The sequence below is a fragment of the Rhinolophus ferrumequinum genome, chromosome 21, assembly GCF_004115265.2.
Source record: "Rhinolophus ferrumequinum isolate MPI-CBG mRhiFer1 chromosome 21, mRhiFer1_v1.p, whole genome shotgun sequence".
Classification (NCBI taxonomy): domain Eukaryota; kingdom Metazoa; phylum Chordata; class Mammalia; order Chiroptera; family Rhinolophidae; genus Rhinolophus; species Rhinolophus ferrumequinum.
The window spans coordinates 46,449,624-46,475,861 of record NC_046304.1 but is presented as its reverse complement, the minus strand read 5'-3'; the positions used below and the strand labels follow the sequence as shown (position 1 = coordinate 46,475,861).

General features: G+C 41.1%; 1 protein-coding gene across 9 annotated transcripts in view; it reads right to left on the bottom strand.

The window, feature by feature from the left end:
• Positions 1-15,589: 15,589 nt before the first annotated feature.
• The window catches only part of KCNJ16 (potassium inwardly rectifying channel subfamily J member 16), a 41,935-nt gene continuing 31,286 nt past the window's right edge, over positions 15,590-26,238 (bottom strand). For 3 of the 9 annotated variants that reach the window (XM_033091807.1, XM_033091806.1, XM_033091809.1), the window contains exons 2-3: positions 18,702-18,775; positions 15,590-17,518 (exon numbers count right to left, since the gene is read on the bottom strand). In XM_033091807.1, coding sequence (XP_032947698.1) covers positions 16,175-17,434 — 1,260 coding nt within the window. In that variant the 5' untranslated portion in view covers positions 17,435-17,518; positions 18,702-18,775 and the 3' untranslated portion in view covers positions 15,590-16,174. Of the gene's footprint in view, positions 17,519-17,985; positions 18,159-18,701; positions 18,776-26,238 lie in introns of those variants that run through there. The other 6 variants (XM_033091810.1, XM_033091808.1, XM_033091812.1 and 3 more) reach the window with 3 other exon arrangements.

Sequence of the window (26,238 nt, the reverse complement as noted above, 5' to 3'; positions counted from 1 at the left end):
CTCTTCCACACGCCTCCAGGTTTAGCACAGGAAACAAACAACTGCAGATAGCTTTGTAGCTCCTACCAGGTAGCTCCCAACCAGTCACAGGCAGTGGCTGACCTGAGCCTGCACCAGTACCCCTCCCAAGAGGCCTGAGAATCAACATACTTGGAGGTTTGCTTCAGACCACAGCAGATCACCATCCAATCATTCCCAAAAGTGGCACACACAAAGGATGGTCTCAACAGGCATCAGAGCACACTGGGGTGAATCCCACTCAGTGGGGTAGGCCTTCTGCACTGCAGCCAATAAGCTGTGGATGTGGACACACTCCACAGCTGGTCAGCCTGAGGGCCAATCCTACTCACTGATGGGCCAATAGCAACCAAAGCTCAGCTAGAACAGGAGAGCACACAAAACCCACAAGGGATACTCCTGGAGCCCCTGACTCAGTTGACCATGGAGAATGTCCCAGAACCCCACAGGGCACCTACTACATAGGCCACCATCAGTGGAAGAATGGATAAAGCAGAGGTGGTACATATATACAACGGAATATTGCTCTGCCATGGAAGAGAATGGGTTCTTGCCATCTCCTATGGCATGGATGGACCTGGAGGGTGCTGTGCTGAGTGGAGTGTTAGATAGAGAAAGACAGGTACAATGTGATTTCGCTTACATGTGGAATCTAAGAACAAAATTAACAAAACAGAAACAAACTCATAGGCACCGAAAACATTTTGATGGTTTGCCAGATGGGAGGGGGGTTGGGAGTGTAGGTGAAAAAAGGGGAAAGAATTAAGTATAAATTGGTTGTTACAAAGTAGTTATGGGGTTGTAGGGTATAGAATAAGGAATATAGTCAATAATATTGTAATTATGTGATTACGTATGGTGTCTAGAGGGGTCCTAGATTTCTTGGGGTGATAGATGGGAGGGGTGTTGGGGGTAGGGTGAGAAAGGTGAAGGGATTAAAAAGCACAAATTGGTACTTACAAAATAGTCATTAAGATTTAAAGTAAAGCACACAGAATATAGTCAATAATATGATAATAACTATGTACAGTGCCAGGTGGCTACTAGACTAGTCAGGGGGATCACTTCTTAAATTATATAAATGTCTAACCACTATGCTGTACACCTGAAATTAATATAAAATAATATTAAATGTCAATTGTAATTGAAAAATTAAAATGGCAAGGAAAAGGTGAAGCGGAATAAGAGGTTCAAATTTCCAGGTATAAAACAAATAAATCATAGTGATGTAATATACTACATAGGGAATATAGTCAATAATATTGTGATAGCATGGTATGATATCAGATGGTTGCTGGACTTATCATGGTGATCACTCCTTTAGGTATATAAATGTTGAATAACTATCCCTGTAACTGATATAATATTGTATGTTAACTATATTTTTAATAAAAATCTTATTAAAAATTTAAAAAAAAAGCACTTCATGGACAAATTCTCTTTTTGGCCTTGTTTTTTATTTTACAAACATGGAAGACAGCAAGGTCTTCCTTAAGGTTCCATCCAGAGTTATTTTTCTGTGACCTCTTTGACTAAATTAAAACGGCAGAAATTTTACCTTTTATTTTTTTTTCTTTTTTTTTTTTTTTTTTTTGGTCTTCTTAACAATTTCATCCACTAGAAGTAAAATTGTTATAATCAATTTAAAAAACTTCTACATCAATGTAAGCCCTCTGGGTGTCATACAATTTAAATGCTTATGATATAAACAAAGTTTATTATGAGTTATTACCTTGGTTCTCCATGCCCTGCATGGTTTCCACATTATGGCATTCAACACGACAGCATTATGTTAGGTTGGTGCAAAAGTAATTGCAGTTTTGGCAATTATTTGAACCTTTTAAACTGCAGTTTTATGCACCAACTTAATATTACTTCTTCTGTTTGTTTTTGAAGAGTTACTTTAATCTGATGATCTCTGAAGGTTGGTCTAAAGATGGTGTTACTATTATCAGCCTTATTACCATTGTAGTTTTCAGTACAAAGGATGCAAAGCTAGAGACCATGACTTTCTTCATAGCCAGTAATTGCCTATAAGTTTGAAAACAATAATGTCCTGTCTGTTCAACACAATGTTCTTACAGGACTATCAATTTCCATCATTCCGCCTCCTGGAAAATTTAAGTATAGCACCAGTTATCATTGCAAATAATCAGGAAACAAGGTAGTGCATTTTAAATGTTCAAGAGTGTTTCCTTTGCAAATATTTGTAACTGTGTATACCAACAAGTTTTCCTGAGTCTGTCTCTTGCTTATGTTATGATGGTCAACAAAAATCAACAGTTTACTGTAGCTATCTGATAAGTAGCAAGTTTACTCTAAACTAAATATAAATACATTCCTCATTCAAATATTACTATTGAATCTGCAATGACAAACACAAGGTATACATTAAATTAGAGTTTGTTTGCATCATTATTCATTAGTCAATACAGGAATGCATGTCCTAATATGCACCCAAACACAGCTTTACAAATACTTTATTTATTCACTAAAAAATCATCATCAGACTTGAAATCATCTCTCTGTCTTTATAACATGGCCAATGAAAAGTGAACCTGTTTAGTCTCTAGGCTCTGATAAGTTGATTAAATGGCCCTATTTAACATTACTTAGCTATGTGCTCTGTAATAGTGCATTTTTTTAAGTACGAAAAATAAATTTAAAAAGACTTTGTTCTAAAAGGATATCAAAGAATATGTCCCAAACCAAGGCAGCACCAAATACATTAAGCTCTGTCCCCTCAAAAAAAGTGGATATAGAAAGGGTCCATTGCAGAGGAAATCAAAAGCAACAGAGGGTATATAGATGGAGGTAGGGTTGGCATTAACTGAAAATACTAGTTTTCACCTTATATGTCAATACAGAAAAAAAAAATCAAATCCATGAATGGAAAAAAAAGAAGTGAAACTCTCATGAGGACAAACGAATGTTTGGTCGACAAGTTCGTTTCTCAGTTGATTGCCATGTCGCTCCGGCATCCACCCACAGGAGCCAGATGGCCACTGTTCCAGAGCAGTTTCAGTGTAAAACAAACTCGTGGTTCTCCAGCTCATGGCACTCAGCACTTAGCCCCTTCTGCTGTGCTTTAATACGATATACTCAAAAGCTTGTAAAATAGTATACAGACCCAACAGATAGGATAGAGTCCCGACACACTTTACACATTTCCCTTCAACAGTTGGTTGTAACGTATGACCAAACAGAGAAAAATAGGGAGAGCCGGCATATTGCAAAAGAGTTAGAGGTTTGTTCTCTTTGGTGTACTTAGGTGGTAAGATGTGGTTTGTGAGCCAAAAATGGTGATTTGGCCACTTGTGTCTAGATCCTCACAATTAATGTTGCAGATAAAATTAGTTATCTTTTTCATAGAAAGCATGAGTGCATGTGCCGATTACCAAAATCAAACATGTTCATTTGGAAAGCTGGATGTTTTTGAACTGACAAGTTCTTGGGAGCTAAACTTTATGACAAATGCTATCGAGGCAGAAAAAGCACATAGCCATGCTGTCTCATGTTACATTAAATGTGTGGCCACAAACTTCCACGGGAGCTTGGAGACTGCCTGGCAGCCAGGTCAGTTACAATTCTTTAGTCTATTCACACTCGTAGTCTCTGAGTATTTGGACCTTTCCTATCTGCACTCAAATCTCTAATACCCTTCACTCCCTTGCTTCCCATTACACTGAAAAAATGAAAGCAGAAAGAACAGTCCCCTGTACCCCAAGATGAAATTCACCTCCACATCGCTACCTGTATATGGTGTTTTCCCTCCTGTATCTGCGGCTACAATGTCATCTCTCCCTCCACTTGTAGAATAGATGCCATCCCTTCCCAAATATTCAAGGACTCTAGTTCTTTAATTATCCCCTCTCTCCTACATTGTCTATTTTTTCCTCTGTATGGGATCATTCCCATCTGTTCATAAACATGCTGAACTACCTCCCACTTACAGAAAAAAAAAAAAAGAGGAAAATACAAAGAAATAAAATAAAAGGACCCTGTATCTCCCTCCCGCTGTTACTACATCACTGACCTTCTCCCCTTTATATGAAGACATTTGAAAAGTTGTCATGACTTTCTCACCTCTCATTCTCCCTCGAATCTCCTTGAATCAGGCATTTACCCGCCGGCATTCGCTCCAGAGTCTTCAATCTGAGTCCTATAGTCAAATCTGTTCTTTCACACGTGGCCTCTAAGTAGTGCTTGAGAGTCAATGATTTCTTGGATCACTTTCTGTACTTGGCTGTTAAGTAGCCACTCTCCTCTGCCTTTTCTTTTCTTTTCTTTTTTTTTTTTTTTTGGTATTTTTGTACCACCTCTTCTTTTTTTTTCTTTTTTATACCTCGCAGACTGCTTGCTCCTCATTCTCCTGTGATGAGTTTTCTTCGGTGTCAGCCTCACTAGACCACCCGGCTCTAGTACCATGTTCTCTTACCGCCATTCACCTGATGGCAGAGCTCAGGTAAGCCTACACCTTTAAAGGCATGTATATGGAGAGGGCTTCCAAACTGACATCCTAGGGTCTGACGTTCTTCCACAACTCCAGAGCACACAGACAACTTCCTATCGTTTTCTCCACTTGGGTAGCTAATAAGCATCTGAAACACACCGGGAAACACAACATGGAATTCCTCATCTTTGCTACCTCCCAAGACTCTCAAACTTCATTCTGCATCAGGGTCTCTGCACAGGCTTGGAACTCTATTTCACAGGTATCCATAGGATTTACTTTCTCTATTCTAGGTTTAGAATATTCTGTTCTAACAGGCTGAGCAAACGTCACCTCAGCTGAGGGGGCTTCCCTGACCACCCTATCTGAAATGGCACCCATCGCTCTTGGCACGGGCACATTCCTTATTTTGTTTTTCCATAGCGCTTAACTGTGCTTGGTATTAAATTATGTATTTGTTTCTTTCCTTGTTCTCTCTCCTCCTAGAATGTAAGTTCCAAAAGGGCAAGATCATTTTTCTGTTTTGCTCATTATTGCCTACACAATGTCTATGTAAGACTGGACACAAAGTAAATGCTGACTATATGAATGAATGAATGAATGAATGAATTTTAGAAAAATCAGATACTGTGACTTATTTCACTGATTGTGTTAATTCTAGTCTGACAAATAAAGAAACAATCAAATGGGAGGAAGGAAGGACTAGTCGGAAAAATAAAGTCATGGCTTAGAATGAGAATTATTGTTTATTTCAACAAACTGGGTGAGGATGTACAAGTAGAAATATGAATTCATGTATGGGTTCTGCGACTTAACTATGTGACTGTAGGCAAGATATTTCTGATTCTGAGCATTTCATTGATAAAGTGGTTAGAAGAGGCACGTGGGAGATTTTTCTGTTTGAAATCCTAGAGCTACGTCTCTAATTTGTAGTGACATCATACCTGTAAATGCGGCAACATTGGAGCATCTTACGATGACAGAGATTCGAATATTACGAATAGAGACCGTTTTAGACGGCCACCATGTATTGGCCATTTGCTTCTGTGCTAAGTATTATCTTAAGTACTTTCACATCCAATGTGTCACTTAATTGTCACAACAATGTATGAGGCAAGTGCCCCTATTTAACAGATAAGGAAACAGGTTTAGAAGTTGGAGTCACTTGCCCAAGGGTACACCACTAGTAATCCACAGAGCTAGGATTCAAATCCAAATCAGCTGACCTCCTAGATTTCAGTCTAAATTGAATTAGAGAAGTGTAATAAAGAGAGACACAAAGAGAAAGACAGGGAGACTAATATAGAGAGAATGAGAATAAGAGATAGAAAGAGACTGAGAGAGAAAGAGAGCGAGACAGAGAGAGAGACAGAGAGAGAGACAGAGAGAGAGACAGAGAGACAGAGAGAAATTGATAGCTATAAAGACAAAGAAACAGACCAAGAGACTGATGAAGAGACTTAAAACCTGGCAGTGCCTCTGTGAGAATTAATTAAAACTCTCTCTTTCTCTCTCTCTCTCTCATTCTCTCTCTCTACACACACACACACACAAAACACACTACATATAATGAAAGAATTGTTGGAACCTCATTTTTTTCTAATACCTTCATCCTTGATAAAAACTATATCCTTGATCAAACAAGCCCTGATAATATAAAACAGTGGCCATTAAATTCCTGAATTTGTTACAAAAGATATAATTTAGTCCCTAGCAGACAAGTACTCTGTGGGAAGACGGCCAATCCTGTCTTTCTCTGTTCTTCACATCTGGATGCTGACATAAGTGGAATTTAGAAAACAGAAAAATCCTTTAAACAAATATCACGACTCTTTGAAATGCATAAAAATTATGAGATTATAATGCCCATATTTACAAAGCAAATCTTTAGTCATCATTAAAATCGTGTTTATTAAGTTATTTCCATATATGCATTAACGTGATTATTCTAATACAGTATTAGTAATTGATACCTAAATTCTGGCTGCGTTTTCTTACTATAAAAAGATTGTTGGGTTATTTATTAGATTTCAGTGGACATGATCCAGACTTCCATGTCTCTATTTGTAGAATGGCAACCCAAATGAACTCCAATTTCATCTTCTAAATATATAATCCACATGGAGGTAGCAAAGGAAAAATCTCATCCTTGGAATCCCCATACTGAGACCAATACTATTGTTGCTTTTCAGGGCGGGTTATTTTTTGACTTGAGCGGCGCCCATTATATTTCTTTCAGAAGCCTTATTGGCAATGTAGTTGCCAAGTTACTCTTCCAAATATCATCCCATAGAAGTGGGAGGAGGGAGGGGCGGGGGATAAAAACGTGGATTCACTTCATGGAAAAAAAAACATGTGTTCCCTGGTGACCACAAGGTGGCACAATGGTGACCAAGAATACTCAACCTCCTAATAGAATTACCAGAGGCTTTTACGTAATTGCTACTATTAATAGTTGTTATTATTATCCTTATGGTATTTCAAAATACCAACGAATCACCCTAGCCTTTGGTGAAAAGATGAAGTGTTTCTATTTTTTTTTTATCTTCTTCTTTCTGCTGCAAAATCATTACTATTTTGCTTTCACTCAATCCCCAATCCCAGAAAGGACAAGTACGGATGCAGATCCTTCACTTTATTTATTGTCCAAAGCTTTTAAACAAAGAATAATAACTTGGGCAACACGTTATGTTTCCGGAAAAGGATAAACGAAACTTCATACTGTTTGATGGATCTGATGTTGTTCAAATCCATGATTTCATGACTATCCTCATAGTTATTTGTAATATAGAAATAATAAAGCCATTCTGAAAATTTTGGTTTACAGTAAAGGTTCAGATTTGTAATTTGCAAATTGTTATTTCCCTAGGTCCCACCGCAGCCATGAAACGATGATAATGGGAAGAGTGCCTAGAATATTCCAATGTGTTGTCCATTTATTTGTGATTATTTGGTGTTCATATTATAGACCATCTCTCTCATGCTCAGGGGACTAAGAGACCACTGGGGTCTGGACATCTAGGTGCTGCAGTCGTGGTCAGTTAGACATATTGGGAGGAGATTAAAAAGCAGACACATTTTCCCAACTCGAAACAAAACACTGCTTGGTCAGGTACAGTTGTTCAAGTCATTCACTGCACAGGTCACCAACCTGAAGATGCTGCTTTGAATAGTAACACAAAGGGTTAGTAGCACCCTTGGCTGAACATTTCCCCCCCAACTTTCATAGATTAAGTGTTCTGGCATTTCATAACATTTAACAGCATATTTGATGGCCTCTGTTAGATTTGTCATAAATTTAGGTTGCCCTCATCAGAATTTTAGTTACTGCATTTTTCATGCCACTACTTGCTTCCCGCCATTGCAATTACAAAAGCGATATTTCATCTTTAAAAAAAAAAAATCAGACTTGTGTCATTTTTAAATGCCTTAATTTATCCTGTTTAAAATAGGTCCAATTTTAGAAAAGGACAGTACTATCAGGTCTGAAAACTAAATTCAACAAATATTATTATTCTGAGTTCTTAATTTGTTATCGCAGGAAGTATATAAGTTAAAGAAGGGTTTTAAAAGAAGCAGATGATAGTATGAAAATAGAACTTTCCTGTTAAATTCAGAGAATACCATAATCACGAGAATAGAAAAGATTGCAGTAAATTACGTATGTTAGTAAATAAAGTATAAAAAGCCAATAAGAAACAAAAAAATCAGGACTAAAAGTACAGTGAGGGAAAATCATGTCTTGTGGCTGCAAGGAATCGTGAGGTAATTTCAATACCCATGCTGTAAGTGTTGGAAAACATTGGACCAGAGAGGTTGGGTAATCACCCCAAATCCCACAGCTCATTAGTGCCAGTGCTGACACTAGAATCAATTACTCTTGGGAGCAGAAGAGAATATACTTAGAAAGTTGACCTCAGACATCAGATAAAAGCATGGATATGTAGAAAAGAACTAACTTTGGGATAATTAGTAAAGCATTATTAGCCCACAGCTAATAATGCTTTGGCTTTCAAATTCCTTTGAATCATGCTACTATTAGTGATGTATAGAGAGAGGAGAAAAACAAGAAATATTCGTTTATAGGGCGACTCCTGTGTGACCATAGTTACGCATATGTATGTGTGTCTCTCTACACACATACACAGTCGGCCCTACACATTCCTGGGTTATACATTCTGGGGTTCAACCAACCACAGCTCTAAGATATTCAGGGAAAAAAGTTACATTTTTGCTGCTGTGTGCTATGTTGTTAAGCCTACCATGGTTGCGTCTGTACTGAACATGTACAGGATTTTTTTTCTTGTCATTATTTCCCATACAATATAGTATAATAGCTACTTACATAATATTTATATCATATTAGGTAGTATAATTAATCTAAAGATGATTTAAGTATACAGGATGATGTGCATAGGTTATATGCAAATTTTATGACATTTTATATAAGGGACTTTTGGATCCTCAGATTTTTGTATCCGCAGGGTCAGGGGGATGGGTCCTGGGATCAATCCCCCGTGGATACTAAGGGAGGACTATATACATATACATATATATGTATGCACGTGCATGTGTGTGTGGGGGGTATCCTGATATACTCTTTACAATTAGCCCACAAGGTAAATATTACCTCCATTTATATTGATGAAGAAATTGAAGCTCGGTGACAATTAAGATGTTGCCCAATTTCATACAGCTCTCAAGAGGCACACCTGGAATTTGAATCCACTTCTGACTGATTTGAAGTCCATGAAGCCCCTCCTGTCGCATGTCCTACATTAGAGAAGGAGAATTGTTCCTCCCTGTACCGATGAGTTCAGCACACTTCTTTGCTGGCCAGTGAGGTGTGGCCCTCAGGCTTCTGGGTGGTTTGCAGACCCACGGGCACGTCTGAGACCAGCAGGTTTTTCCAGGTTCAGTTAGTGGCAGCGTATTTGGGTTGTGATGGGTCATTTCTGGATAATGAGCCTGCTCCTCCCGGGACCCCTTTTAATTTACTGGAACATGTTGAGAAGTTTGCATACAGTGCATGGTATTGTTATATAAAATACTTCAACACTTTTTGAAACATCTTAAATTGAATGTCCAGTGGGGAGTTTACAGAGGGGGAGTATCCCATAGGACGTGCGGTCTGATTTCTCCTTGGTTTGGGCCAATTCGCTAAGCCTCTGTGTATCTTAGAGTCAAACTTTTATTCTCAAAGCACCATTTTACCGAATCCCGATGCCTCACAATGGAGAAAGTACGGTTTATGTCATCCAAAATGGTTTTGGTAAGATAGTACACAAAGCATTTACATTTGGCTGGCAATAATCTATATTCCTTCTACTGAATGATCACTCTTTTTCTCTCTGTCTCTCTCTCTCTATTTATTTCTTGGCTTAAGTCAATGTTAAAGGTTATGGACTGTAAATTAATGGACAAAACACTTAAAGAGATGAAGAGTTTGCAGCGGGCGGTAATAACAACACCTTGTACTTTATCAGCACTCATCGTGTGCCAGGTACTCTTCCAAGCACTTTGCAAATATTGTCTCACTTAATCCTCACAACAACTGTGAGGTGGGTACTCTTATTTTTCCTTACGTCACAGTTGAGAAAGCTGGGGCACAGAGAGGTTAGTTAGGTAAAGTGCCCAAAGTCGCACAGAAAGGAAATAGTAGAAATAAGATCCAAACCTAGGCAGTCTGATTTTTAAGCCTGCTCTCAGAATCGCAGCATCATACAGCAAGGCAAACCATAGATAAGGGGACTGAGAAGCAGAACACCGGCTAAGTTGCTCTTTGCTGTGCAATCACTAAGACGAGCACCCATGGTCAGTCGAGGTTTTTGTGACGCTCTCAGGTTGGGCTCCTTTCCTCACAGATCCTGCCTCAACAACGGACCGTGTCCATTTAACGGAGGAAAAGCCCCACCACTCATGGTGTTTAAGGCTGGCCGTGCCCCAGGACCAAACGTTCCTGCTCCCAAAGCGAGAGGCATGGTGATAGGGCACCACTACACAGAGGTGGGTCCCCCCGTGCCTGAGCCTTCCCCTGAGAAAAGGTGAGTCTTTTTCTTTTAAATTCTGTAATCTTTGTTTACATGTCGGATGAGATTATTCTTATCCATCATTGCTCTTACCGGATGCTTCCCACATTTTTTTGTCCCCTTACCCATACTCCACCCTCTCTAAATAGTTGATGAGTAGTTAACTTCTAGAAAAGAACAGGCTTTTATTTCACAAAGGGTCTTGAAATGATGGCTTTTCCCACTGAATGATTACAGAGTAAAAAATGTCTCAATTTCTGGCAGCATCAGGGCTGCTTAGCACCTGTGGTGATTCAAAGAGCTTTGGGTTGGTCTTTGGTAGCTTGTGTTTCTTTCGTCTGCTGTCCCTCCTTTGGTGGCTGTGTTTCTGGGGTCACATAGCTCCTCTAAGCGGGAGGGCTCCTCGTATGTAAAATGGAATCTGATTAAATGAACTAATGTTCGAAAAAATCTTTGGTTCTGGAATTGGCAGCTGGCAGAGGCTAGCTCTGTCCAACCCAACCCAATGGCTCGCCTCCCCTCCCCTGGCAAAGTGGTATCAGATACAATCAACAGGCAGCACAATAAATAATTGATTTACAACATGTGCTTCTAATTCAAAGAAAGAGCCCCAGTGCATAGTGCATGCGACTCAAGTATTTTATGTGGAAGTTTGAAGGTTTCTGATAACTTTCTGTAAAGAAGTTTCCACAGGGGCTAAACCTCTTGGGGCTCTTTCTGTTTCAAGTTCAAGTTACTTAGATAGTGATTAAGGATGTTTTATGGGCCCTGTGGTAAATGATAGCACAGGGGGAAAAGCATTCTTTGGCTATGTAATTTAGCAAGACTTAATCTGTTTGGGTTTTCATCCTCCCGGCTTGCTGAAAACTTGAAATGATTAACCTGTGTCTCTGTAGCCTGCCGAGGGTCCCAACTTTCCATCAAGGACCTGACTTCAGTGACTACCCAGCTCAGGTTACCTTACTGACTTAGAAGACCCTCAATCTCAGTCCAGCTGTGTTTTCTAGGGGTGACAGATAGACTCAAGATCCAGTATGCTTTTTCCTTTGCAGTGTTTATGAAACAGCATCCATCAATGAGACCAAACAGCAAAAGGCCATCGTTTATTTATTTTTAAATTTTCCCTGCTAGGTACTCAGTAATGAAGACTCTATTGAGCCATGTGGATTTAGTCTCCAGCCTGCACAACAGATCCCCAACCACAGGCATGGATATCCCGAGGAAAGGAGCACAGGGTGACAAGATGAGGCAAGAGGCTGCCTGTCCCCAGCCAGATCTCATGACCCAACCACACAGTGGGAAGAGGACTGTGTGAAATTGCTGAAGCAATCCAAAGTGAAAGAAAAACGTGAGAACTCGCCCGGACATAAGGTTTTACTGACTGAAGAAAAGCTGCAAAGCCACACAGGCCCGTGATGTTTTCCCGGCAGCACCGTGATTCTCTCTCTCCAGGAAAAGGCCCCTGTAGGAGGCCTTGCTTGCTCTCTGCCCAGTGATTTATCTGAACTGAATCTCAGTTACTAGCTCTCGTTTTCAAAGACCTCAGATCCAGAAGAGTCTTTGCAGACCATTTGCCAAGGGCCTCCCGGCTGCTTCCCCTGTGTCTGTGTTATTCCCACTTGCGTTATGTGTGTGGGGCCCAAAATTATTTTTTCCAGCAGATGGGTCATACTGCTCCTTTAAAAATGAAAGTGAGAGAGAGAGAGAGACTACACCAAATCTAGAATTAAGGCAGGGTCTCGTGATTTACAGAGTACCAGGGTGTGTAGGGGTGGTTTCTACAACTCCATAGGCAAAACTTACCTTTATAAAAACACAGTGGCTTATACACACCCTTGCGAAACACTCAGAGCAGAAGAGTCAATGCTTCTAATGAGTGGAGCTAATAGAATATTTTAATTTGGTTCCCAATCTTTTACATAGGAGCTTCCCAAAGTATCTACTTTGCACATATCCTGGCCAACCCAGAAGTAACCAAATACAAACATTTAATGTAAGGATGAAGGTTCCTTGGTCTATATTTAGAGTCTGCTTGAAAAGTTGATGCCGCTTGGTCTCCCTGGGGGTCTGAAGCCCTGCCCAAGATGTACAGTGCTTGCTTGCCGAAATCTCACTGGATTTCAGGTCCCCAACCCCAGTGACAGTCCCATCAAAACACGAATGTCATTCTGTGGGAGGGAAGGAAAAAGGTAAAGGGCAGTGGGACAGTAGGCTGGTCAATCATCTTATCAAGGTTACTCAGACGTCAGTGTCTCTGAGGGATTTCCAGGCCAAAAGGAATTCTTTTGTGTTTGTTTTACAATAATAGTGGCATTTCCTCATCTCCCCAGAAAACATGTGGTTTCCAAAGAGACCAACTGCATCGAATGCCGTGTACGAGCTGGACCTAATGGGTATATCGTTTTTTTCCTTACCAGCCTTTTGTTCCCTGCATAATTGCCTTTGGAGAGATCACTCACTGTGTCAGTTAGAAATCATATTTCTTTTCATTCTTGCAGAAGAAGTCTGGAGATATGCAATCGCGGGTTGCACTCTTTCCTCTCCTATGCTTCCTTTGGAAGGGGTGTCCTTGATTTTCATTCTCAGAAGACGGCTGCAGGGACTTCAACTACCAAGTATGAGGTCTAGGTCAGGAGAAGGATGTATGCAGGGAGCAAAAGGGCATGTGCCAGCTCGGTCAGACCCAGTAAAAGAGCTTTCTGAGAGGCCACACCCAGAGTTCTGATGACATCTCACGGTCCAGAACCATGCCACTTAAGCACACTCCCCCTGCCCCCAGGCACACGGGAGACCCAAAAGCATCACCGTAATTTTTTTTAAACCTGGGCACATTGTTGTTCCAGTTGGGACTCTGTCAGCCAGGAAGAAACAAAGAATGAGATATTTGATGACATGGAAATTTAAAATATCCACCTCACTGTTTTGGTGTCGGGATTAAGTGTATCTGTGCAAAGTACCTCATAAAGCTTGATGAACTGGTGGTCCACGAAAATGGCATTTCCGTCTCTCCCTGTGCTCCCTCACCCTGCAAGGGACTGCTCACAGGTGACAGCACACAGTGGGGCCATGCCTTGATGTCACAATTTCTTTTTCCATCTAATTAAGTTCACCGAATAATGTCATCTTCAGGGAGAAATAGATGCCATCGGAAAAAAATATTTGACTGACTTCTCATCCCGGACCGAGCATTCAAAACTAGAAATGCCATTTTGCACAGAGCCTACAAGTTGCAAAGCTAACAGAAGCACTTAATTGTTAATTCGGATACAGCTGTTCTACAAGCTGTTCTAAACCCATAAAAATGGGTTATAATTGTGCCAACATCCTAATTCTATGATGCAGCAACCTCATTTTACATCCTCAGAGTTTATGCTACTTGGAATATACACCTTTGGCATTATTGAAAGATCTTTATTACCAAATAACTCATTGGGGTGTCCGGGTATGTTATAAACCTAAACAAAAAGTTAGAGATAAATAGTACATGGGAATGCTGAGTTTACATTCCATCCTGGGGTAGATGATTTGACAACAGAATGTATGTATTGAATATTGCTGCCTCTATTCTGATATTCACGAAGCAAGATCATAGGTAGACAGAGTCCAGGAAGCAAAGAAAAGTGAAAAGAAACTAGATGTGTGTGAAACAAGCTAAGGATGGGGGTGCATGTTTGTTTGTGGTAGTGGGTGTTTTCTATATAGTAGGTGGTAGTACTTATTCTGCTGAGTAATTTCCACTACAAAATCTAAATCTACAGTGCAAGTGTAATTTAAACATGGATTTTGCATTCCTGAAGCAAATCAGAAAAAAAAGGCATTATTTATATCTGGTGTTAAGCTCCAGACAGTTTTGCAACTTGTAACCTGAACAAAACTCTGATCCAGAAAACAACAGGAATAAAAGATTTGCACACGAACATTTAAAAATGCTTTGTTACTCATAGGCAAAAGGAAGAAAGAAGGAAAGAAATAAGAAAAAAAAAGGGAGAGAGGGAAGGAAGAAGAGGGAAAGGAGGAAGGAAAAAGCGGGGGGAAGGATGAAAAACAAAAGAAAAACACTTTACATACCTACATATTAATATTTTACTTTTATTGCTAACCTTGAACTATGTGATTCAGGTCAATTTACTTGTATGCTTTAATTTAAATGGAAAAAGAGATAAAGATATTTTCAAGAAAAAGCAAAAACTATGTGTGTGTATATATTTAAACAAATTGAAAACTGTAGCATATATAATTATTGCCAACTCAGCAACAATGTTAAAAAAACACACAGGTAATTCTGAATGTAGCTAGTAACTTCAATTTATAAAGCTTAAAGTGACTCTTCATTCACAGGTGATCGAATTTGTGCTTAAAGTAATCATAATTAACATCGTCTAACATGGAAATAGATATACTGGATTGCAGTTCCTCAGGTGTAAGTAACTCTATAACCCTTAGTTTCTCCATTTAATAATATGCATTAAAATCTCCTTCATTATATTTCACAAAATCTTCAATTTAAACGATTGTTCCAAGTTCAGTGGAAGAGTTTCTTAAAATCCACAATTCAAGTCATTTATGTTTTATAAAATGACCAAGACAGGTAGCATACATAACTGCGTCTGGGTACAAATAAACACCTTTCCCCTCGCCCACCCCCCCCCCGGCCGAACCCCGCTTCCCCACCCCCCCAAATGCCCCTAGAAAAGTTTCCATCCCTATGCAGCCAGCCAGAGCTTGCAGGACACGTGGACATGTTTTCTCCCATAGAGTATGAGAGTGTTTATCACGGCTATCCATTCCGTCACCCCGTCTCTATGACCCCCTTCCTTCATCTTGTCTTTGGAGAAGCTGGAAGGTGGGCATCAAAAGCCCTCCCGTCAGAGAAACTACAAAGGTCAGGGTTGCCTCATTTCTGCTCTTCCATATAAAGCCATTTGCTGGCGCCAACTAGGGCACTTAAGAGAGAAACACTGCTCTGAATAATAATATAACTTTTCTCCTGCCTTATGGTTTAGAGAGAAAATAGCTTCTAGCACTCATTGATTATGACCGGGCAAGTGGCTGTGGAAGAACTGTCGGAATTGGTGGCATTGTCTATTTCTTACAGCCACTAACTCTTGCCTGCTGATACCAAGACACTATGAGGGGCAAACATAGTGACACAAATAGGCCAGTTGATGTCACAGTTCATTATTTCAACATTCAATTTACTGAATGCATGCCTTGCATATCTTGGTTAGGTGATATGATGTTTTTATGAGAAACCACTCCTTATACTATCAATTCTGATACACTAAAATGTTTATTATTCATGCTGGTTGCCTCTCCTATTTTTATTTATTCTAGTATCCTACCTTGTTCCCCCATTATTGAATATTACACCTCCAATTAAAGATACAAGTATACAGAATAATAAAAGCAGATGAAATTTATGTTAATCAATTAGGCTCTCAATAGCATCCCTAACACAAAAATTGCTAGCAAAAAAAAAAAAAAGTTTAAACAATTGGATACTATGTGATTTTTAGATTATCTCTGATCAAGTTTAACCTGCTCTTCTTACTCCCATCAGCGTCAAACATAGCTATCACATTCTTTTAAAGCCCTGTTTACAACTACTTGCCTTAAGGTGATTGGCTCCATAGTAAAATGATTGAGTGGTAGCCCTTGTAATTGCACTTTGGGACTACATTTGGGATTCTACAGAGATTCTATTTAAAGTCAGGAGAGCTTTCTGATAAGATGTTTCCTTACACTCGTCCATGGCAGAAGTGGTGGTCTCCTCCGGGCTTTCACAGCTGCTGACAATGGCAACTGCACTGAATGACCTTCTCCTGACCTTGGTGTCTGCCATGCAGGCTCCTCGGCCTGGCGGGGCTTTTTCCATGCTGTGGAGCTGCTGGTCTTTCCAATCCAGTTGTTTGGCACTGCAGAAGGGAGCATACACTTCGACACTTCCCTCAAACTCTAAGCAGTTCACTTTGTAGTACTTTCTCTTCACTTCCAAGACATCATTAAACCTGTGACCCCAGAGAATTTCTCGGGGAATATAGGAACTTCTGGACTGGTGGGAAGTCCCCGTGGAATCACCGGTATAGATAAATGTCACCAAAATCTCAAAGTTATCTTTGGCCACTGCTTTCCGGTCAAGGGCATACAGAGGGCTCTCGTGATCAATCTCATGAACAATGGTTACTGGCGTGACGAGGATAATCTGGTCATTGACCAACTTGAGGTCTTTAAAGGCCATGGTCATGCGCCCTTCGCTGTCTTCCGTGTAGCGGAGGAGCTGGGCTCGCACTGTGCCCTCGACCACGTGGTTTGGCCGGAAGTCCCCGACGCGCCACATGAGGCACAGCTTCCCATCGCGCATGCCTATGAGCGCAAAATAGCTGAAGCGGATGGTTTGCGCTCTCTTTCGAGCGGTGGCCATTTTGGCCAGGGCGGCGCCGATGATGAACGTATTGATGATGCAGCTTAAGATGGACTGAAGGATCACGGTGAGCACGGCCACCGAGCATTCTTCCGTGACACAGCGGTAGCCGTAGCCGATGGTGGTCTGCGTCTCCAGGGAGAAGAGAAACGCGCCGGTGAAAGAATGGACGTTGTCCACGCAAGGCGTGATGTCTGGGTTATTTAACAGGTCTCCGTGATGAAAGGCTATCAGCCAAAAGATAGAGCCGAAGATCAACCAGGAGAGGATGTAAGACAGAGAGAAGATCACAAACATGTGGCGCCACTTGGTGTCTACGAGGGTGGTGAAAATGTCCACCACGTAGCTCCCCCACTCCCCAAAGATGTGCTTGAAGTACACGTTGCAACTGCCATCTTTGTGGAGCAGGCGTCTCCTGGCTCTTCTCTTCTCGGACACGATGTGCTCGGGCGGGTAGCCTGGGTATTTGGCGTCCACGTTCACAATCGGATAGCTGCTGCCGTAATAGCTCATTCTTTCCTACGCCCTGGGCATCCAGGTGAGTCGTGTAGTTCTGGGTGCGTGGCCTTGTGGTGGTCTGGGGTTGTCGGTTGAAACCTGAGAGAAAGAAAAGGAAACCCACTTTAGCTGTTATTTTCCACCTTTACAGCTGTTTGCCAAATTTGAAGCAATGTTATGCCGTCTGAAATAGCTAAGACTTCATTTGACCCATAGAGACTCAATATCGATGACTCATTTCAGGTTAGAATGCAACTCCGTCATTATAGGAACGCAATATGCAAGTAGAGAAGACAACGTTTTTATAAATGCATAAGGCTTGAGTAAACACTGTGCTTATCCCAAATGAAGCCTCACTACCGTTTCTGAACTGACATTAGAAATAAAATAAAATAAAATTGTCTTATTTTTGGCGACTCTCCCAGCATGAGGGCATTTAGAAAACCAAATAATCAATCATGTAACAAGGCAAAATATAAGTCAGATATTTGTCTAGCAGTCTTATAAGCTTTCTGTTTAAAGCAGATGGTCTTCCTTAAAAGAAGGAGGCAATGAAGAGTTTCTACCTTCATGTTAAAATGTAATTTCCAGACTGGTTGCTATCATAGGCCGTCCCTCACCTTCCGCACCCGTAGCTTCCTCTCTCTTCCACGGAGGTTCTTCTTCCTTGTATACTTCCCAGGACCAAACAGAACTGATAGGGACACTATTTCAGATTCAGCTCCTTTACCCTAGCTCTCTTCAGTGGAGAGAGGGGAAAAAAATCTTTCTTAACCCCAGAGGAGTTAAAACCACTCCCAGTTCAGCTTTCAATAAGGTATAAAATTGCTTGTGCCTTTGTCTCATAACATCCATCCTTTTTTTTTTTTTTTTTTGGCACTGGAAGCTCTTCTCTTTCCCTCTGAATAGAAGCAGACAATTTGCCAAAGTTGCTAATCTTATTTCCCTCTTAAAGGGAGCATATTCCAATGGACCCTCCACCCCGCCTCCAGCTCTTTAGTATCCCTGATGCTTTCACAGCCATGCCAAGGAAAAGTCATTTTTCTTCCTCCCAATTCAGTCTTTAAAAAAAAAAAAAAAATTAAGGCAGCACACACAGGTCTTATCATGTGTAGCATTCATGGTACACAGGCCAATGGGTTTCCCAGCTCAAGCCTGAAAGTACATTTTAAAAATCCAATGTTAAGTGGTGTTTAGTTATTTCTATGCTACATTAAGAAGTCACTGCAGCCCAATTTTAATGGTTTGGTAAATCTTAGAATATGTTTTCCACATAGTTTACCTGTGCTAGATAGGGGAAGCGAGTGTAAGAAGAAGGGACCGCTTCAGACTGGAGGATCCTGCCACTCTGTTGCACTGAAAAATAGAGTAGGTGTTATTACTGTTCCTGACATCGAGACCCATCCCCTCTTGAAACCAACCAAGGAAATTGATCACTAAGTACTTATTTAGTGCCTTTCCCTGGCTGCTAAAGGGAGGAAAGAGTTAATTTCCCTCCAGTCAAAAGGAATCATTTTTCTTACTCTCCGGGGATCAGGCCCACTTTACAATAAACACTTTGTTTGGTGGACCACTGTGAAGACGGACACGCTGCTTACGGCCAGAAAATCCTGCAAGGCCTGTGTGAGTTTCTCTCTGTCCATCCCCCGGACCCTCCCCCACCCTGGCCACTTCACCCTCCCTCCACCCCATCTACTTTGAATAGTTACATCCTCTCCTTTGTCAGCACTTCAACCATGTTTGCGGGGAGACAGTTGTATAATTTCAGGGTGTGACCCAGGGCTGAGAAAACGCTCATTGGAATGTCAAATGTAAAATCTTTCCACAAATTTTGTCCACAACATACATCATTCCTCAGAGGTTCCAGTCTGATTTGTCACCGAATGGTAGTTGCTCAGGACTGAGAATGCCACTCTTTCACCTGATCACTCAAGGCATGAGAATTGGACCAGTTATAATCAAAGGCCCATATGATTTCTAATTAAAAAGCAGATTTGGAGATAGGCTTGTTTTCTTGTTAAACTCTTCCAACCCAGTTCCTTAAAGGGAACTGCACACATCATGGGAGTCTGAGAATAAGAAAGCACAGTTCATAAATCAAGAGCTACTGTGTGACTCTGCTCTTTTCTGCTGCCAAAAGAAAAAAGATTTTTATTTGAAATGGCATTCCGTTGGCATCGTTTTAAATTCCAGTAGTGCCAACAACTTTTATAAACAAGCCATTTTTAAGACACCTTCAGCAGTATGCTAATTGGTGTATGACATTTCAATTAATACAAGCAACAAGTGAGCAAATTTGAATGTGTGGAAAATCTATTTCTGAGTAATGGAACCATTTTAGGGATACAAGTTACAGCTGTGAGAATTCTGCCACAAACCCACCATACCCTTGGCTGCGGTTCATTCTTGCGATCATTTCAGTGTTTCCAGAAAAAAGCTTTCAGATTCTGTACAGGTACATACACTTTGTTCATCTAGTCTTTGATTCTCCAACCATGTTAAGGATGCATTTTCTAAAAGGAGACTGTTTCTCAGCTAAATGATAGATTATAACCAAACTCATTTTATTTAGTCTTACCCATTTCTTGGGCTCCACAAGGAGCAAAGACATTTATGGAGGCCCTTGTCAAAAATGACGAGGCAAAATAAATATTTATAAATCTCCTGTTTCATATATTGTGTTAATTGGAGCACTTTTCCAGTTGTTTGCCATTAAATAGTAGAGGATCACGCTTGTGGATTGACTGGACAGTCTCTATTTAACATTTGTGTTTGTCAGGATTCAAACCCAGTTTTAAAAAGTGCCTTAAAGCTTTCAAAATCGTCTTGTCACCATCAATTCCATCAAGAAAAAGCATTTCAACTGTCCCTACTTCTGTATTTTCCTTTTGCATGTTGTGCTCCTTGCTCTCCAGAAACTGACAGTGGCCATTTCATTGATTGCAAAGTTTTTTGTTTTTTTTTAATTAAAAACGGAAATTTGATCATGGTAATTACAACACAGTGGAGTATAAAGTTCAGAAGTAAAAGCTGAAGCGGGTAAAGTCCCCCTGCTGCACCAGCTCCAAATTGTTTCACCAGGTGATTAATGGCAGAGGTGGGAAGAGGACTGCAGTTTCTTTGCCATGACATTGAGTTCTTTTATAAGGGGTTGGAGTAAGAGGCAGGGCATGGCCGGGATGCTGGCTGTTCCCTGGGAATGCCACGAAAGCCCATTATAATGCGCAGACCCTTAGGAGAGCACTGCCCAGACGACCCAGTTCATGCCATCCCACAGAGGTACCTGAGCGAGAGATACCCAGAGGGCTCAGCAGACCCAGTCCTGACAACGACTTTTTCTCAGACCTTCCTCCTGGTATTAAGTTCAGACAATTCAAAAACATTCCTTAAGCTACTTCGACCAGTGAGATCTGCTTTTCGTCCTCAGTTTTCTAGATCTTTGTATGAATTCCAGGAGAACTCTTTACTGATTCATCTTATTTCGAACGGGTGATACACATCCCGGGGAATGTTTCCAAGAAAACAGACAATGTCCTGCGTGTCTGTCTCCATTTCTCGATTTGCAAAAGTGCCTCAGTCAGACTCAACAGTGTCCAAGCCATTTCTCTGCCACTTTGCCATAGCCTGTCAAATTCAGCTGTTTACCAAGCAGACTGCTCTTGTACATCAAGCTTAAGCGTTTCATTAGCATGTTGAGGATACAACACAACGGTTAAGTCTTTGTAATCCTGTCACTTTGATAATAAAATCAGGTCTTGTCTCTATATCTACTTAGTACCAATATAGTAATAATAACCACAAATAAATGGTCTAAAATATCTGGTAAAATTCATTTATTAATGCCCATGGCCTTTCAGATTAACAGGTCCCTTTTTTTATCATGTAAATGACTTAGATGAACTTGTCAGTAATCAAGTTACTTTCCTGGCAACTATTAGATAAGATAAATTTTAGTGGAAACTTGAGAGCTGGTGGGGTAGAAAGTAGAAAAGGTGGCCTAAATTCCAAGTACAGGTCATTGTTTTTGAAGACAGGCTTGGGTGACGTGTGGGGAGGGGGCCGGGAGGGTCAGTGAGAGGAGGTATAGTCAGATGGCACATGGGGGGTGGGATCTGGTTGCCAGGGAGGAAAGGAAGAGGGGTTTCATGAGTTAGCACAGAACCCAAACAAGTTAGGTTATTTTGCTCAAAATTCATCCTACAGCTGGTTGCCTGGGAATTATGCCTGAGGGGTATCATGCCTGGAAGCCTCCTAAGACCTTGGGACACACTTAGGTGGAGTTCTTCCTGGAGCCAATGAAGACCTGCTTCAGCCACACCTGCTACGTACTGTCCGGACTTCTCCGAATACTCCCTGTCTCCCCCATTTCAAGCAGTTTGTCCTGTGTTGACAAATCATGGCCGTGTCATGTTTCCTTCTCAGCTGCTATCATCATCCCCAGAGCAGGCCGTGGCTTCACTTACAGCTTTTGTCCCCTCTGCGTCCTCTTCTCCCTCCCAACCCTGGTCTAACTTCTCAAAAACCATTGGCTTTACTTTTCGTGATACAACCCGACAATGTCTCCTTCTGAATCAATTTTTTAAAAAAGTTGTGTGTCAGTGATGATAGGAAAGGAGTTATATATACTGTGTTATGGGAAAACAGCTAAGCTGAAAGCTGGTGCTAGGAAGGAGAAGCTGACATCTCAAGTTGCTGGAACTTTTCTCTGGAGCTTTTCTTTCTAGCCCACCTTTTCTTAAGTCATAGCTACACCCTAATTGTAAACCCTGCCTCACCCAAAATGATGCTGTGTTTTAAAAGTAGAAGAAACCTGGCGCAAGGGGTTATGTTTCTTCATTTTCTGGATGTCAAGCTAGTACCAAAATAACACAGATTATAATCCCAAATTATTCAGGTTTAAAAATCAAATTACCTCAATAAGAAACAGTCTGCAATAAAATGGGTTTTCTTTTCTTTTTTTTTGGATATTGTACAGAACCCATGAATTGGGAAGCAGACTCCAGTTCTGGGTCTGTCCTGAATGTCCTGAGTGGCTTGTGTAAGTATCTTGTCCATGAACCTCTGTGTCCCATCCACGATATGGGAGTAATACCTATGTCACCGAGTTACTGTGGTTTGAATGGGATCATTAAAGGGAAGCCATCTTTCACTCTGCCGCACTCATAGCAGCTGTTGAATAATTATTACTCAAATCTGAATCCCATGAGGACTCAGTTTCCCCCTGTAAAATATCAGAGCATCCGTTTTAACCCCCTCAGAAGGCTTACCACTGCATGACATCAGGGCAGACAATATGTGGTTCCCAGTAGATATTTTAAGTTCACGGACGGTGCTACTCACGGTTTCCTACCACTGAGCCACCTGCGCTACTCCTCTGTTCTTCCTCCAACCCCCATGGCCTGGGTCACGTTCCTTTCCTTTTCACAACTGTTAACAAATGGGAGATCCCCTAGTCCTTGTTTTCAACACACACACGCACACATACACTTCTACTTTAAGAATTGTATTGCAATTGACTCTGAGCGACCAACCTAAAGGGAACAAGGCTGACAAGCTTGGAGCATTTAACAAGTTAAAGAAATTCACAAGGTAACTACGGGTGGAGGGAAAAAGGGGTCCTGTGAAAAGTAACCTCACAGGGCGATCTGATCATGAATGTCTAACTGAGCAGGTCATGGTGGGTATCACTCCCCAGTCAAATAACTTCTTTGCTAAAAAAGCTTCTCTTTGCCTCAAGCAGCCCTGTCCTGTTTCTGAGCATCTAGGTAAACACACCTCTGAAATACCAGAAGTAAAACCCTTCAAAGGGAGTCTTAACCCTCAAGAGAGCACACAGTCTTGTTAACTATCCTGTAATCCAGGCCCCCTAGGGCTTTCTCCAACTTTCCTTCCATCCCCTCCTTCATTTCAAATGCATAAAAGAAGCTGCAAAACTTACTCTCTGGAGCATCTGAGATCTTGTTCCCTGGCATATGTCGTCAGTTTGGCTCAACTCTTATAAAAATTCTCTACAGGTTTGGACGTTTCTGACTTCAACGTTATGATGCTTATTCTTTGTCCAAAGTGGTAGGTATACGTTTTACGAAGGTGGCTCTGAAGCTTTCTCTGGTTCTTATCTTGACAATCAGCCTGCCCATCCTACTCTGGCTGGCACGCCAGCTCCAGCCGAGAGTTTACCTGGAGCTGAAAGTGGGTTGCTGCACAAATTGGATTTCATGAGATCTTATGTCCCTTTGAGAAACCAGCTCAGTGTCCCCTTATTGTGCCAGGAAAGTGTTTCCTCCAGTGGTCTCTAAAATTCTCCGATGGAGAATTTGTTACTGATGGTTTATATTCTTGTTTAGTTTTTATTCCTTTTTTAAAAAAATTTTAATTGAGCTCCTATTGTGTGCCAGACCCACCCGGTTTTAGGAGTTAGTGAACAGAGTGCCACCTGTGTGGAATTTGCATTTGCAAGGTGGGCATGGATAAACATGAAAACAATAAAATTAGATAAGCGCTGAGAGGAGTAAGTACCAAGGAGGAAGGCGAATGAAGTACTAATAGGGAAAACGGAGGGTGCCATTTAACAAAGGTGGGGAAAGTTTAATCCAGGACCTGACGTTCAGGCTGAGAGCACCTCCTTACTTTTCCCGGCTCTAGCCTTAGCTAAAATGTTATCAACTCAGGGGCCTTGTTCTCCATCCTATTTTTGTTTGCTTGAGGCACCTCACTATCTGGTTGTTAGGGTGCTCACTATTTATAGGTGTAATTTGGCTGCTGCATCCTTTATTCTAATTTTAAGGCCTGGTTCTCACGAGGACTTATCATTACAGGAACTCATCTGCATTTTATCACTGAATTCAGGCTCTCCTGATCTGGTAAAAAAAAACAGGTTTGACCCGGTTTATGTAACAGCCTTCTAACTCTTCTCTTGCCACTTTTATCCAGAGTGGTTATTCTAACCTGAAATGCAAACATCCCTTCTCCTGCTACCTTAGGCTACAGTCCACACTCCATCTGGTCCAACGGTTTCACTGTTAAAGGGCAGGACTATGGAGATCAGAGACTTGGACAGGATTCTAGTTATGCTTCCACCACATTTTAGATGTATGCGAATGATATCAGCATCTGACGAATACAGAGGGTGCCAAAAAATGTATACACATGTTAAGAAAGGAAAACTGTATTAAAATTATAATACTTGATGTATACCGATAACAAAAGATAAATACAAGTCACATTTGACTTCTGCAATTATAAGAGGTGCTCAAAGTGGTTACCATCAGCGTCCAGACACTTCTGATCACAGCGAACTACTGCTTGAGCAACATTGACCAAAGTGTCCACTTGTATATATATTTTTTGGCACCCCTAGTATTTTTAGGCTTCTTTGTGTTTAGTTAAAACATAGGGACAATAGTTGACATCTCAAAAGGCTTTGTAAGGAATAAATGACAACATAAAAAGAGTACAACGGCTAGCGCCTTGAAAGTTCTCCTTTAACCCCTACTTTGAGCAAATATTTCTCCTCTGTTTCTTGCAATAGCTTATACTACTGGGTTCTTATGTAGTCTGAGAGGGATGGATATCTGAGCTACAGTCTGTAAGGTGAATACCAGTTAGTTAAATAAGAAAAAAGAAAAAGACTTTTCCAGGCAGAGGAATAGCATTTCTGAAGGCTCTGTGCTTCGAACATGCGCAGGACGCCCTTTCCAAAGAAGTGAAACTGAGGCAGAGGGCGGACAGGTTGGGGAGTTGATCCCAGATAGAGAGACAGAGGCACAACATAAATGACCTAGTGGGTAGAACTATAGACTTGGGTCTTTCTCCCAAGAGTAGTGAACGCAAATGAAGTACCGTAACCAAGGGCACAGCCTAATGAGGTTGCATTTTTAAAAGATCACTGTAACTGTCCAGTGGAAAACTGGTTGGAGAAATTGTAAAAGCAGACGTGGGGAGATAAGCCAGGAAGGTATTTCAATGACCAGGTAAGAGATGATGGTGTCTGGGGCTAGGATGATGCCAGTGGAGGTGGCAGAGCCACCTCTCACTAGTGTTTCTTCACCCTGCACCTGGCATAAGGTCACGTGACCTTGGTGTGGCCAATCAGAGGTCCAGGAACAAGACTCTGAATCTTGAGGAAGCAACACAAGGGTGCCTAATCCTATTATTCCAGGCAAGTAAAAGGAGTCAAGAGGGCAGGGTGTGATGGTGCATCTAGGTCCCCGCCTTCCCCAGGACACAAGTCACAGCTTCTAGAGAGACTGCCCTGAGATAAGATTTCCATTTTGCTTTGCCTCGTTTCTGCTCAAATCAGGTTCTCTCTCTTCATAGTACGTCCTTTGATACTGACTGTAAGCTACCTGATATCTTTTCAATAATATTTTCTTTTGCTTGTTCTAACCAGGAATAGTTTTTGTTGCTTGAAATAGAAAAAAATTCAGTTACAAGAAAGTTTAATTTACATTTTTAAAATATCTCCAATATGCAAGACTATGACCTAATCACGCTCCTTTAACTTCCATCCTGTAAACTGTAGCAAGTCCTGTTGGTTCGACTTCCAAGGAGATCTGAGAGCTAATCATGTTTCATCGTAGTCAAAACCCCCATGTCTTCAAAGGACCACAGCAGCTTCATAAGAGATCTTCTCTTTCTGCCCTCCCTGTACTTTAATCTACTCCTTTTAAAAAGAAAATCAAAACATGTCACTCCCCTGCTTCAAACCCTCCAGTATCTTTCCATTGCAATTAGAGTAAATTGCATAATCTGTATTTTATGCAGATGGTCTACGTCTGACCTCGGCCCATCTCTGCTAAGTACCTCCTATATTCTCCTTC